At 47.6% G+C, this 15,144-nt stretch overlaps 1 protein-coding gene across 4 annotated transcripts in view; it reads left to right on the plus strand.

Annotated features, from left to right (window-relative positions):
- trit1 (tRNA isopentenyltransferase 1) overlaps nt 1-7,672 on the plus strand; it is a 90,279-nt gene extending 82,607 nt beyond the window's left edge. The window contains exons 10-12 of one of the 4 annotated variants that reach the window (XM_070871698.1): nt 296-413; nt 6,142-6,209; nt 7,415-7,502. In XM_070871698.1, coding sequence (XP_070727799.1) covers nt 296-413; nt 6,142-6,209; nt 7,415-7,423 — 195 coding nt within the window. In that variant the 3' untranslated portion in view covers nt 7,424-7,502. Of the gene's footprint in view, nt 1-295; nt 414-6,141; nt 6,210-7,414 lie in introns of all 4 variants that reach the window. The other 3 variants (XM_070871699.1, XM_070871697.1, XM_070871695.1) reach the window with 3 other exon arrangements.
- Nucleotides 7,673-15,144: the final 7,472 nt, after the last annotated feature.

A 15,144-nucleotide genomic window follows, 5' to 3' on the forward strand; every position in this document is an offset into this window, starting at 1 on the left:
AGTACATTATCACAGTGTACACATTTCCAAGATATTTTATTGGCTATAAAGCGCTTTTAGACGACCTGAGGTTGTGACGGGTGCGATATAAATGCAAGTTCGTTCTTTCGGTGCCAGAGAAACTGAGTGCGCTTTGCTCCAGAGTATCGAGATTGTAGTTTATTCATGAATGTAGTGAATGGGAGCTGCTGGTTGTATTCAGCTCGTTGATCCCAACATGCTGCGCTACCTGTGACCAGCACTTGAGGTGGTAACACTTTATATCCTGTCTGAAAGCTACTTCCCTTGTTTGTAGGGAGATGAGCCCGAGGCACTGCCCCTCACGATGGAATGTGACCAGAGTGACGGCAAGAGGAACCGGCAAGTGTGTGAATTATGCGACAAAATCATCATCGGTGACCGGGAATGGAAGGGTAAGAGGAATGGGACTGAGTAACAACATAAGAGTGAGAGGGAAAGGGATGTGGGTGGGTGAGGGTGCAATGTGAGTCAGGGGGTGGGGGCCAGGGGGGTGAGGGAGTCAGGTGAGGGGGTGTGAGTGCATAGAAACATAGAAAGTAGGTGCAGGAGTAGGCCCTTCGAGCCTGCACCGCCATTCAATATGATCATGGCTGATCAGGCAACTTCAGTACCTCATTCCTACTTTCTCTCCGTACCCCTTGATCTCTTTAGCCGTTAGGGCCACATCTAACTCCTTTTTGAATATATCTAACAAACTGGCCTCAACAACTTTCTATGGTAGAGAATTCCACAGGTCCACAACTCTCTGGGTGAAGAAGGTTTTCCTCATCTCGGTCCTAAATGGCTTACCCCTTATCCTTAGACTGTGACCCCTGGCTCAGGACTTCCCCAACATCGGGAACAATGGGAGTTAGAGTGAAGTTGAGGCCACGAGGGGAATGGGAGCATGGGGGTGAGGAAAGTGCCTTGTTGACCCTCAATCAATGAGTTGGTGAGACTGTGAACAAACAATCGCATTAATCTTGTTATCTGGTCGCTCCACCCTGTATCGAGCAGGTCAGATCGTTCTCCACCCACAGTGAGGCTATTATTTCTCTCCCCCTCTCGCTTTCGAGGAACCAACTAGGGGGGAGGCCATCTTAGACTGGGTGTTGTGTAATGAGAGAGGATTAATTAGCAATCTCATTGTGCGAGGCCCCTTGGGGAAGAGCGACCATAATATGGTGGAATTCTGCATTAGGATGGAGAATGAAACAGTTAATTCAGAGACCATGGTCCAGAACTTAAAGAAGGTTAACTTTGAAGGTATGAGGCGTGAATTGGCTAGTATAGATTGGCGAATGATACTTAAGGGGTTGATTATGGATGGGCAATGGCAGACATTTAGAGACCGCATGGATGAACTACAACAATTGTACATTCCTGTCTGGCGTAAAAATAAAAAAGGGAAGGTGGCTCAACCGTGGCTATCTAGGGAAATCAGGGATAGTATTAAAGCCAAGGAAGTGGCATACAAATTGGCCAGAAATAGCAGCGAACCCGGGGACTGGGAGAAATTTAGAACTCAGCAGAGGAGAACAAAGGGTTTGATTAGGGCAGGGAAAATGGAGTACGAGAAGAAGCTTTCAGGGAACATTAAGGCGGATTGCAAAAGTTTCTATAGGTATGTAAAGAGAAAAAGGTTAGTAAAGACAAACGTAGGTCCCCTGCAGTCAGAATCAGGGGAAGTCATAACAGGGAACAAAGAAATGGCAGACCAATTGAACAAGTACTTTGGTTCGGTATTCACTCAGGAGGACACAAACAACCTTCCAGATATGAAAGGGGTCAGAGGGTCTAGTAAGGAGGAGGAACTGAGGGAAATCTTTATTCGTCGGGAAATAGTGTTGGGGAAATTGATGGGATTGAAGGCCGATAAATCCCCAAGGCCTGATGGACTGCATCCCAGAGTACTTAAGGAGGTGGCCTTGGAAATAGCGGATGCATTGACAGTCATTTTCCAACATTCCATTGACTCTGGATCAGTTCCTATCGAGTGGAGGGTAGCCAATGTAACCCCACTTTTTTTTTTAAAAAAAAGGAGGGAGAGAGAAAACAGGGAATTATAGACCGGTCAGCCTGACCTCAGTAGTGGGTAAAATGATGGAATCAATTATTAAGGATGTCATAGCAGCGCATTTGGAAAAAGGTGACATGATAGGTCCAAGTCAGCATGGATTTGTGAAAGGGAAATCATGCTTGACAAATCTTCTGGAATTTTTTGAGGATGTTTCCAGTAAAGTGGACAAAGGAGAACCAGTTGATGTGGTATATTTAGACTTTCAGAAGGCTTTCGACAAGGTCCCACACAAGAGATTAATGTGCAAAGTTAAAGCACATGGGATTGGGGGTAGTGTGCTGACGTGGATTGAGAACTGATTGTCAGACAGGAAGCAAAGAGTAGGAGTAAATAGGTACTTTTCAGAATGGCAGGCAGTGACTAGTGAGGTACCGCAAGGTTCTGTGCTGGGGCCCCAGCTGTTTACATTGTACATTAATGATTTAGACGAGGGGATTAAATGTAGTATCTCCAAATTTGCGGATGACACTAAGTTGGGTGGCAGTGTGAGCTGCGAGGATGATGCTATGAGGCTGCAGAGTGACTTGGATAGGTTAGGTGAGTGGGCAAATGAATGGCAGATGAAGTATAATGTGGATAAATGTGAGGTTATCCACTTTGGTGGTAAAAACAGAGAGACAGACTATTATCTGAATGGTGACAGATTAGGAAAAAGGAAGGTGCAATGAGACCTGGGTGTCATGGTACATCAGTCATTGAAGGTTGGCATGCAGGTACAGCAGGCGGTTAAGAAAGCAAATGGCATGTTGGCCTTCATAGCGAGGGGATTTGAGTACAGGGGCAGGGAGGTGTTGCTACAGTTGTACAGGGCCTTGGTGAGGCCACACCTGGAGTACTGTGTACAGTTTTGGTCTCCTAACTTGAGGAAGGACATTCTTGCTATTGAGGGAGTGCAGCGAAGATTCACCAGACTGATTCCCGGGATGGTGGGACTGACCCATCAAGAAAGACTGGATCAACTGGGCTTGTATTCACTGGAGTTCAGAAGAATGAGAGGGGACCTCATAGAAACGTTTAAAATTCTGACAGGTTAGATGCAGGAAGAATGTTCCCAATGTTGGGGAAGTCCAGAACCAGGGGTCACAGTTTAAGGATAAGGGGTAAGCCATTTAGGACCGAGATGAGGAGAAACTTCTTCACCCAGAGAGTAGTAAACCTGTGGAATTCTCTACCACAGAAAGTAGTTGAGGCCAATTCATTAAATATATTCAAAAGGGAGTTAGATGAAGTCCTTACTACTCGGGGGATCAAGGGGTATGGCGAGAAAGCAGGAAGGGGGTACTGAATTTTCATGTTCAGCCATGAACTCATTGAATGGCGGTGCAGGCTAGAAGGGCTGAATGGCCTACTCCTGCACATATTTTCTATGTTTCTATGTTTCTATGTTTCCTTCCTGGGTATTTTGCCCAAATATCCATGTGTGAAGTTAGACAGTGAGTGCTCACATCACCCTATCGACTCCCATTCTCCAGTTGGATACTTCGTGAATAGTGATCGCAAGTCTGATTTCCGTCCACTTCCTATTTGCTGGTTCCTGATTGGTGCAGAGGTCAGTTGGAGTGTGCATGCTAATTCCCAGCAGAGATCAGTAAATTGTCCCAGATCGGAGATGAAGCTCGAAGCCATTCTCATCTGTAGATTTTATAGAAACATAGACAATAGGTGCAGGAGTAGGCCATTCGGCCCTTCGAGCCTGCACCACCATTCAATAAGATCATGGCTGATCATTCCCTCAGTGCCCCTTTCCTGCTTTCTCTCCATATCCCTTGATCCCTTTAGCCGTAAGGGCCATATCTAACTCCCTCTTGAATATATCTAACGAACTGGCATCAACAACTCTCTGCGGAAGAGAATTCCACAGGTTAACAACCGAGTGAAGAAGTTTCTCCTCATCTCAGTCCGAAATGGCTTACCCCTTATCCTTAGATTGTGACCCCTGGTTCTGGATTCCCCCAACATCGGGAACATTCTTCCCGCATCTAACCTGTCCAGTCCCGTCAGAATTTTATATGTTTCTATGAGATCCCCTCTCATTCTTCTAAACTCCAGTGAATACAGGCCCAGTCGATCCAGTCTCTCCTCATATGTCAGTCCTGCCATCCCAGGAATCAGTCTGGTGAACCTTCGCTGCTGTCCCTCAATAGCAAGAACATCCTTCCTCAGATTAGGAGACCAGAACTGAACACAATATTCCAGGTGAGGCCTGACCAAGGCCCTGTACAACTGCATAAGACCTCCCTGCTCCTATACTCAAATCCCCTAGCTATGAAGGCCAACATGCCATTTCCCTCCTTCACCGCCTGTTGTACCTGCATGTCAACTTTCAATGACTGATGAACCATGACACCCAGGTCTCGCTGCACCTCCCCTTTTCCTAATCTGCCATTCAGATAATATTCTGCCTTCGTGTTTTTGCCACCAAAGTGGATAACCTCACATTTATCCACATTATACTGCATCTGCCATGCATTTGCCCATTCACCTAACCTGTCAAAATCACCCTGCAACCTCTTAGCATCCTCCTCACAGCTCACACCGCCACCCAGATTAGTGTCATCTGCAAACTTGGAGATATTACACTCAATTCCTTCATCTAAATCATTAATGTAAAGAGCTGGGGTCCCAGCACAGACCTGCAGTACCCCACTAGTCACTGCCATTCTGAAAAGGACCCATTTATCCCGACTCTCTGCTTCCTGTCTGCCAACCAGTTCTCTATCCACGTCAATACATTACCCCCAATACCATGTGCTTTGATTTTGCACACCAATCTCTTGTGTGGGACCTTGTCAAAAGCCTTTTGAAAGTCCCAAGTACACCACATCCATTGATTTAACTGGGGGGAGGCCAATTTCAGTGGGATGAGACAGATCTGGCCCGTGTAAACTGGAATCAAAGATTGGCAGGCAAAACTCTAATGAACAATGGACTGCCTTTAAAGAGGAAATAGTCCAGGTACAGTTGAGGTACATTCCCACTCGAGGGAAAGGCAGGGCAACTGAAGTCCGGGCTCGCTGGATGACAAAACCGATAGAGATTATGATGAAGCAGACAAAGAGCGCATATGACAGATGTCGGGTTGCAGATACATCTGCGAATCAGGCTATATATAGAAAGGGCAGAGGGGCAGTGAAAAAGGAAATAAGAGGGGCAAAGAGAGGGTATGAGAATAGAATGGCAGCCAACATAAAAGGTCATCCAAAACTCCTCAATAGGCATTTCAATAGGAAAAGGGTAGTCAGAGGAGGGATGGGGCCAATTGGGGACCAAAAAGGAGACCTATGCATGGAGACACAGTGTACGGCTGAGGTATTAAACGAGTACTTTGCATCTGTCTTCACCAAGGAAGAGGATGCTGTCACAGACATAGTGAAGGAGCAGGTAGTGGAGACATTTGATAAGATAAAAACTGATCGAGGTATTAGAACTACTGGCTGTACTTAAAGTAGATCTATCACCAGGAGCGGATGCTAAGGGAATTGAGGGCAGAAATCGCAGAGGTCCTGGCCGTAATCTTCCAATCCTCCATAGGTACAGGGGGGTGCCAGAGGGCTGGAGAATTGCAAGTGTTACGCCATTGTTCAAAAAAGGGTGTAAAGATAAACCCAGCAACTGCAGGCCGGTCAGTTTAACCTCGGTAGTGGGGAAGCTTTTAGAAAAGTAATCAGGGATAAAATTAACAATCACTTGGAAAGGGTGGATTAATTAAATAAAAGGCAACATGGATTTGTTAAAGGCAATCGTGTTTAACCTACTTGATCGAGTTATTTGAGGTGACAGAGGGTTGATGAGGGTAATGCAGTTGACGTAGTGTACATAGAATTCCAAAAGGCGTTTGATAAAGTGCCACATAATAGGCTTGCTGGCAAAGTTCAAGCCCAGGGAATAAAAGGGACAGGAGCAGCATGGATACGGAATTGGCTCAGTGACAAATAACAGAGATTAGTGGTGAAGGGTTTTTTGGACAAGAGGAAGGACAGTGGTGTTCCCCGGGGTCGGTACTGGGACCACGGCTTTTCTTGATATATATTAATGACTTGGCACAATTTCAAAATTTGCAGATGAGACAAAACTTGGAAGTATCGTGAACCGTGAGGAGGAGAGGGATAGACTTCAGGAGGACAGACAGGTTGGTGGAATGGCGGACATGTAGCAGATGAAATTTAACGCAGAAACGTGCGAAGTGATACATTTTGGTAGGAAGAACAAGGAGAGGCAATATAAACTAAAGGGTATAATCCTAAAGTGGGTGCATGAACAGAGACCTGGGGGTATTTGTGCACAAATCATTGAGGGTGGCAGGGCAGGTTGAGAGAGCAGTTCAAAAGCCATATGGTATCTTGGGCTTAGCGGCACAGAGTACAAAAGAGTGGCAATTATGATGAACATGTATAAAACACTGGTTTGGCCTCAACTGGAGTATTGTGTCCAATTCTGGGCACCGCACTTTAGGAAGGATGTGAAGACCTTAGAGAGGGTGCAGCTAAGATTTACGAGAATCGTTCCGGGGTGAGGGACGTCAGTGACGTGGATAGACCAGAGAAGTTGGGGTGGTTCTTCTTGGAGCAGAGAAGGTTGAGAGGAGGTTTGATAGGGGTGTTTGAACTCATGAGGGGTTTGGACAGAGTAGAGCGAGAGAAACTGTTCCCATTGGTGGAAGGGTCAAGAACCAGAGGACACAGATTTAAGATGATTGGCAAAAGAACCAAAGGCGATGTAAGAAAAACCGTTTTTACACAGTGAGTGTGGGATCTGGAATGCACGGCCTGAAAGGGTGGTAGAGGCAGACTCAATCTTATCTTTCAAAAGGGAGTTTGATAAATATCTGAAGGAAACATTTTGTAGGGCTCCGGGGAAAGGGCAGGGGAGTGGGATTGACTGAGAGTTACATGAAAGAAAGACAAAGACAGACTTGCATTTATATAGAGCCTTTCCTGACCACCGGACATCTCGAAGCGACTTATAGCCAATGAAGTACTTTTGTAATGTGAGAAACGCAGCAGCCAGTTTACGCACAGCAAGCTCCCACAAACAGCAATGTGATGATGACCAGATAATCTGTTTTTGTTATGTTGTTTGAGGGATAAATATTGGTCAGAACACCAGGGATAACTCACCAGGGATAACTCCCCTGCTCTTCTTCAAAATAGTCCCATGGAATCTTTTACATCCCCCTGAGAGAACAGACCTTGGTTTAACGTCTCATCCAAAAGATTCTGTAAGCTGGACGTCAATGCAGCCTGTCTGCAGACTTTGGGATTTTGCAGGTGTTGCCTGTTCAAGCTGGCATTATTGGGCAGGCAGTTGAATGAGCTTGGTTTGTTTATCTTTCAGCTCACCTGAAATCCAAGAACCACCAGCACCATTTGAGGAGGAGGAAGAGGGCTGAGGCACAGTTAAATACACGCAGCTCCCCTGACACCAAAAACATCTCACAAGGGATGTAGCGTCGATCTCAGTGTACAATTGTGTAGAGGAACTAACCCTGGGATGTGATGGGGACGTGTGTGAGGACAGTGAGTGACCCATGGGAGAGGGGTGGGACAGTGAGTGACCCATGGGGGAGGACGGAGGGGCAGTGAGTGACCCATGGGGGAGGGGCAGTGAGTGACCCATGGGGGAGGGGGAGGGCAGTGAGTGACCCATGGGGGAGGGGGAGGGCAGTGAGTGACCCATGGGGGAGGGCAGTGAGTGACCCATGGGGGAGGGCAGTGAGTGACCCGAGGGGGAGGGCAGTGAGTGACCCATGGGGGAGGGGGAGGGCAGTGAGTGACCCGAGGGGGAGGGCAGTGAGTGACCCGAGGGGGAGGGCAGTGAGTGACCCATGAGAGGTGGGTGTGGGACAGTGAGTGACCCATGGCCATGGTGGGGGGGGGGGGGGCAGTGAGTGACCCATGGGGGTGGGGGAGGGCAGTGAGTGACCCATGGGGGTGGGGGGGGCAGTGAGTGACCCATGGGGGTGGGGGAGGGCAGTGAGTGACCCATGGGGGAGGGGGAGGGCAGTGAGTTTCCCATGGGAGGTGGGTGTGGGACAGTGAGTGACCCATGGCCATGGCGGGGGGGGGGGGGGGGCAGTGAGTGACCCATGGGGGTGGGGGAGGGCAGTGAGTGACCCATGGGGGTGGGGGTGGCAGTGAGTGACCCGAGGGGAAGGGCAGTGAGTGACCCGAGGGGGAGGGCAGTGAGTGACCCATGGGAGGTGGGTGTGGGACAGTGAGTGACCCATGGTGGGGGGGGGGGGGGGGCAGTGAGTGACCCATGGGGGTGGGGGAGGGCAGTGAGTGACCCATGGCCATGGGGGGGGGGGGGCAGTGAGTGACCCATGGGGGAGGTCAGTGAGTGACCCGAGGGGGAGGGCAGTGAGTGACCCATGGGAGGTGGGTGTGGGACAGTGAGTGACCCATGGCCATGGTGGGGGGGGGGGGCAGTGAGTGACCCATGGGGGTGGGGGAGGGCAGTGAGTGACCCATGGCCATGGGGGGGGGGGCAGTGAGTGACCCATGGGGGAGGGCAGAGAGTGACCCGAGGGGGAGGGCAGTGAGTGACCCATGGGAGGTGGGTGTGGGACAGTGAGTGACCCATGGCGGGGGGGGGCAGTGAGTGACCCATGGGGGTGGGGGAGGGCAGTGAGTGACCCATGCCACCTATCTGAGAGTTACTGCAGCACAGCTCCATGGGCTGGAGGCACTCATGGTGTTACAGGACTAACTGCTGCTGCCTATAACTCTGCTCATGCCTGTGGGCTAGAAATTGCCCCGAAATTGTATCTGGTTTGCAAAATGGGTGCTTCCTCTTGGATTAATGTTAGGAGGAAGTTTTACTAATGTTATTGAATTTCAGAGATACATGATACGGGGTTGATTGTATTCCTGGAGGTTTTGTCATGTGCCGCCTGCCTCCAGCCACACCATCTGCACTAAAAGCCCTTTCTCTCCCATTATTGTTTTTTTAAAAAAGTGTTCAAAGCAAATTAAAAGGATTGTTTTAATACACTCAAGATCTTTCGCAAGGGTTTGCTGGCGACAGTGTGCTGGAGATTCATCCTTTGTCCTTGAGTCGTCAGGCCTATCTCGGAACATTGGCAGCCTTGAGCTGATCGCAGTAAGTGAGTAAAGATGGTGGAAAGGAGTGATGTTTGAACTGAGGGCTCTGTCCCACGAAGCCTCCACCTGCAAAGTATGTACGCTAAGAGGATCCAGTGGCCAATCATTGATGTAAAACATGCCACTCATGCAGCTGGATGCGAGTGTGCAGAAATTTTTCAAGTCTGGGTGTGTTGTATCGCTCTTTGAGCTTGTGTGTCAGATGCCATCCTCATCCACTTGGTGACAGAGAGCAAGATGAGTGAAGAGGCTGGCAGCAGTAGCAGCAAACCCCCTCGAGCTGTGCCATGTCTCTGTGTGTATAAGAACAGTGATGGCTGAAAGCAGGAACAGCCCATCAGTTAGTACTGACATGGGGAAACCTCTGTCTGCAGGTGGGCTCGGCCTATGAGACGCTGCCTTGTGGGTCGTCTCCGTTGAATGTTCCTCTTCAATTTCATGTGTTCTTTTCTGAATTGTCTTGTACTTTTAATGAATATTGTCAACTCCCCGTGAAGGAGGGAGAGATTCTCGTCACACAAGGGCTCGGAAGATTTTAATACCAATTTAATTTCCCTATCGCTTTTAACTTATCAATAAAATTGAATAATGATGTCAGCTGTTTATAGAATGATGTATGACACTCTTAACACTCCCACATACACCAATAACTAGGGCCGACTACCGTCCTGTGTATTAAATTGAAGTGTAGGACGGTTGATGGACAGTGGCGTACATTTAAAGAGATATTTCATAACTCAAGAAAAATATATTCCAGTGAGGAGGAACGGGTGTAAAAGAAAAGAAAGCCATCCGTGGCTAACTAAAGAAATAAAGGACGGTATCCAATTCAAAACAAGGGCATACAATGTGGCCAAAACTAGTGGGACGACAGAAGATTGGGAAGCTTTTAAATGCCAGCAAATAATGACTAAAACAAGCACGAAATATATAAACAAATAGCAAGAGTTTCTAAAGTTATATAGAAAAAGGAAAAGAGTGGCTAAAGTAAATGTTGGTCCCTTAGAGGACAAAACCAGGCAATTCGTGATGGGGAACATGGAGATGGCAGAAAATCTGAACAAATATTTTGTATTAGTCTTTATGATAGAGGATGATAGAAAATATCCCAACAGTAGATAGTCAAGGGGCTATGGGGGGGGGGGGGGGAACTTACCACAATCACAATCACTAAGGAGGTGGTACTCAGTAAGATAATGGGACTAAAGGCAGATAAATCCCCTGGACCTGATGGCTTGCATCCTTGGGTCTTAAGAGAAGTAGCAGCAGGGATTGTGGATGCATTGGTTGTAATTTACCAAAATTCCCTGGATTCTGGGGAGGTCCCAGCAGATTGGAAAACTGCAAATGTAACGCCCCTATTTTTTTATTTTTAAAAAGGAGGCAGACAAAAAGCAGGAAACTATAGACCAGTTAGCCTAACATCTGTGGTTGGGAAAATATTGGAGTCCATTATTAAGCATTAGCAGGACATTTGGAAAAGCATAATTCAGTCAGGCAGAGTCAGCATGGATTTATGAAGGGGAAGTCATGTTTAACAAATTTGCTGGAATTCTTTGAGGATGTAACAAACGGGGTGGATAAAGGGGAACCAGTGAATGTGGTGTATTTGGACTTCCAGGTGGCATTTAACAAGGTGCCATATAAAAGGTTACTGCACAAGATAAAAGTTCACTGGGTTGGGGGTAATATATTAGCATGGATAGAGGATTGGTTAACTAACAGAAAACAGAGAATCGGGATAAATGGTTCATTCTCTGGTTAGCAATCAGTAACTTGTGAAATGCCGCAGGGATCAGTGCTGGGACCCCAACTATTTACAATCTATATTAACGATGTGGATGAAGGGACTGAGTGTAACGTAGCCAAGTTTGTTGACAGTACAAAGATGGGAGGAAAAGCAATATGTGAGGAGGACACAAAAAACCTGCAAAAGGACAGACAGGCTAAGTGGGCAAAAATTTGGCAGAAGGAGTATAATTTTGGAAAGTGTGAGATTATGCACTTTGGCAGAAAAAATCTAATATTTAAATGGAGAAAAATTGCATAGTGCTGCAGTACAGCGGGACCTGGGGGTACTTGTGCATGATACACAAAAGGTTAGTATGTAGGTACCGCAAGTAATCAGGAAGGCGGATGGAATTTTGGCCTTTATTACAAAGGGGATGGAGTATAATAGCAGGGAAGTCTTGCTACAGTTATACAGGGTATTGGTGAGGCCATACCTGGAATACTGCGTGCAGGTTTGGTTTCCATATTTACGAAAGGATATACTTGCTTTGAAGGCAGTTCAGAGAAGGTCCACTAGGTTGATTCTGGAGATGAGGGGGTTGACTTATGAGGAAAGGTTGAGTAGGTTGGGCCTCTCTCTACTCATTGGAATTCAGAAGAATGAGAGGTGATCTTATCGAAACGTATAAGATTGAGGGGACTTGACAAGGTGGATGCAGAGAGGATGTTTCCTGATGGGGGAGTCCAGAACTAGAGGGCATGATCTTAGAATAAGGGGCCACCCATTTAAAACTGAGATGAGGAGGAATTTCTTCCGAGGGTTTTAAACCTGAGGAATTCGCTGCCTCAGTCAGCTGTGGAAGCTGGGACATTGAATAAATTTAAGACCGAGATAGACATGTTTCTACACCAATAAGGGGTTATGGGGAGCGGGTGGGGATGTGGACCTGAGTCCATGATTGGATCAGCCAAGATCGTATTAAATGGTGGAGCAGGCTCCAGAGACCATATGGCCTACTCCTGCTCCTATTTCTTATGTATTACACACGGGGAGACTGCACCGTCCTTTGTATTGCACATGGACCGACTGGACAGAGAGAGAGAGAGAGAGGAGACAGACAAAAGAGACAGACAGAGACAGAGGCAGACATACGATAGCAAGGGCCTATTTCCATTGGTGGAGGGGTCAATTACGAGGGGCCGTAGTTTTAAGGTGTTTGGTGGAAGGTTCAGAGGAGATTTGAGGGGGAGCTTCTTTACGCAGAGGGTTGTGGGGGTCTGGAACTCACTGCCTGGAAGGGTGGTGGATGCAGAAACCCTCACCACATTTAAAAGGTGCTTGGATGGGCACTTAAAGTGCCGTAACCTGCAGGGTTATGGAGCTGGTAAGTGGGATTAGACTGGATAACCTCTTGGCCGGTGCAGATAGGATGGTAAGTACTGCAGGGAATAGAATACGGCCAGGGTGGTCTCCTGGACTAGTTTCGATCGCCTGGATAAGTCGGAGAGGATTTATCCCAGATTTTTTTCCCCAATTGGTCTGGGTTATCTGGTTTTTGCCTCCCAGGAAATCACATGGCTCCGGTTGGCGTGGAGTGTAGAATGTTTCGCTGCAAGTGGTGTCGCAGTAGTATGGGGCGGACTGGTTGTGCCGAGTGCTCTTTACCTTTACTTCATTGTTCATAGTTTTATTTAACTCCTTGTAACCTGCATGATACCTGACCACCAGAGGGCCCACCTGTTGGGAGTCCCAAGGGATCCCAGCATCCCTTGGGAGCACTGTATATAAGCAAGCCACCCATGAGGTACCTGCACTCTGGAGTGGTATTAAAAGAGCTCAGGTTACACTTGCTCATTGTTCACAGTGCTCAAGTTTCATCCTTTGTTATGACTGCATCAATTGGCGATGAGATAACGAACAACCGCGCAAAAATGCAAAGAAGTCGGCATCCTGGGGAAGTTCTCCGAAGGGGGCGATTGGGAGGCCTTCGTGGAGAGACTCGACCAATACTTCATGGCCAACGAGCTGGAAGGGGACGAGAACGCTACCAAACGAAGGTCAATCCTCCTTACCGTCTGGGGCAACAACCTATGACTCATGAAGAATTTCTTGGCCCCAACAAAACCAACAGAGAAATCTTACAAAGAATTGTGTATGCTGGTCTGGGAGCACCTAAATCCTAAGGAAAGTGTTTTGATGGCGAGATATCAGTTCTACACGTGTCAACGATCGGAGGGCCAGGAAGTAGCGAGATATGTCTTCAAACTAAGGCGCCTCGCAGGACATTGAGTTTGAGGGATTCCTAGAACAAATGCTGAGACTTTTTTGTACTGATCATTGGACATGAGACAATCCTGCGCAAACTGTTGACTGTAGAAACTCTGAATCTAAGTGAAGCCATAACGATAGTCCAGGCATTTATGTCCACTAACGACCACACCAAACAGATGTTGCAGAGTAAAGAAGTTTCGGCCAGTACTGTGCATAAAGTAATGTCGGTTCGAGCAGAAATGTACATGGCAGAACGTACACACCGGCTGCTGCGGCCCGCCCTCAATTGACCCAGAGTACGCCATCAATCGTTAACACGAGGCAGTTAACACACATTGTTGGCACTGTGGAGGTGATCATTGGCCCCATCAATGCTGCTTTACGCACTATGCGTGCAATGGTTGCGGAACAAAATGAGCACCTCCAGCAAATGTGCAGGTGAGCTGCAAACCACCACGTTGCAGAGGAAGATCGATCCACTGTGGATCAGCCTGAATTGGAGACTCGTACCAAGGAGGCAGAAGTGTACAGGGTACACACATTCACCACAAAATGTCTACCAATAATGTTGAAAGTTGAACTGAACGGTATTCCAGTATCTATGGAACTGGACACTGGGGCAAGTTAGTCCATAATGAGTAAAAAGGCCTTCGATAGGCTGTAGGGAAAAAAGGCTCACAGGCATTGTTCAGCTTCATTCACACCAAACTAAGGATTTACACCACGGAACTAATCCCTGTAATTGGCGGTGCAGAAGTCAAAGTCTCCTCTAATGGAGCAGTACACAAACTCTCGCTGTGGGTTTGCCAGGGGATGGCCCCACGTTGTTTGGCAGAAACTGGCTGGGAAAAATCCACTGGAACTGGGACGACATCTGAGCGCTTTCGTCCGTCGACCAGGTTCTGAGCAAGTTCTCGTCGCTCGAGCCAGGCATTGGAAGCTTCTCTGGGGCGAAAGTGCAGACCCATTTCGTTCCCAGTATGCGACCCATCCAGCACAAGGCCCGGGCGGTACCGTACATGATGCGTGAAAAAGTGGAAATTGAGCTGCAATGAGAAGACATCATCGTGCCGGTGGAATTCAATGACTGGGTCAGTCCGATTGTCCTGGTATTTAGAGGATGGCACGGTTAGAATTTGTGGGGACTATAAAGTAACGATTAACCGTTTTTCGCTGCAGGACCAGTACCCGCTACCCAAGACAGACGACCTATTTGTGACCTTGGCTGGAGGGAAGACATTCACCAAGCTGAACCTGACCTCGGCCTACATGACGCAGGAGCTGGAGGAGTCTTCGAAAGGCCTCGCCTGCATCAACCAGGGTGGAAATGGCACAGCCAGCCGACTTGTTCATGGTCATAGAAACATAGAAAATAGGTGCATGAGTAGGCCATTCGGCCCTTCGAGCCTGCGCCGCCATTCAATGAGTTCATGGCTGAACATGCAACTTCAGTACCCCATTCCTGCTTTCTCGCCATACCCCTTGATCCCCCTAGTGGTAAGGACTACATTTAACTCCTTTTTGAATATATTTAGTGAATTGGCCTCAACAACTTTCTGAGGTAGAGAATGCCACAGGTTCACCACTCTCTGGATGAAGAAGTTTCTCCTCATCTTAGTCCTAAATGGCTTACCCCTTATCCTTCGACTGTGACCCCTGGTTCTGGACTTCCCCAACATTGGGAACATTCTTCCTGCATCTAACCTGTCTAAACCTGTCAGAATTTTAAACGTTTCTATGAGATTCCCTCTCATTCTTCTGAACTCCAGTGAATACAAGCCCAGTTGATCCAGTCTTTCTTGATATGTCAGTCCCGCCATCCCAGGAATCAGTCTGGTGAACCTTCGCTACACTCCCTCAATAGCAAGAATGTCCTTCCTCAAGTTAGGAGACAAAAACTGTACACAATACTCCAGGTGTGGCCTCACCAAGGCCCTGTACAAATGTAGTAACACCTC

Source organism: Pristiophorus japonicus, unplaced genomic scaffold (genome assembly GCF_044704955.1).
Source record: "Pristiophorus japonicus isolate sPriJap1 unplaced genomic scaffold, sPriJap1.hap1 HAP1_SCAFFOLD_277, whole genome shotgun sequence".
NCBI lineage: Eukaryota > Metazoa > Chordata > Chondrichthyes > Pristiophoridae > Pristiophorus > Pristiophorus japonicus.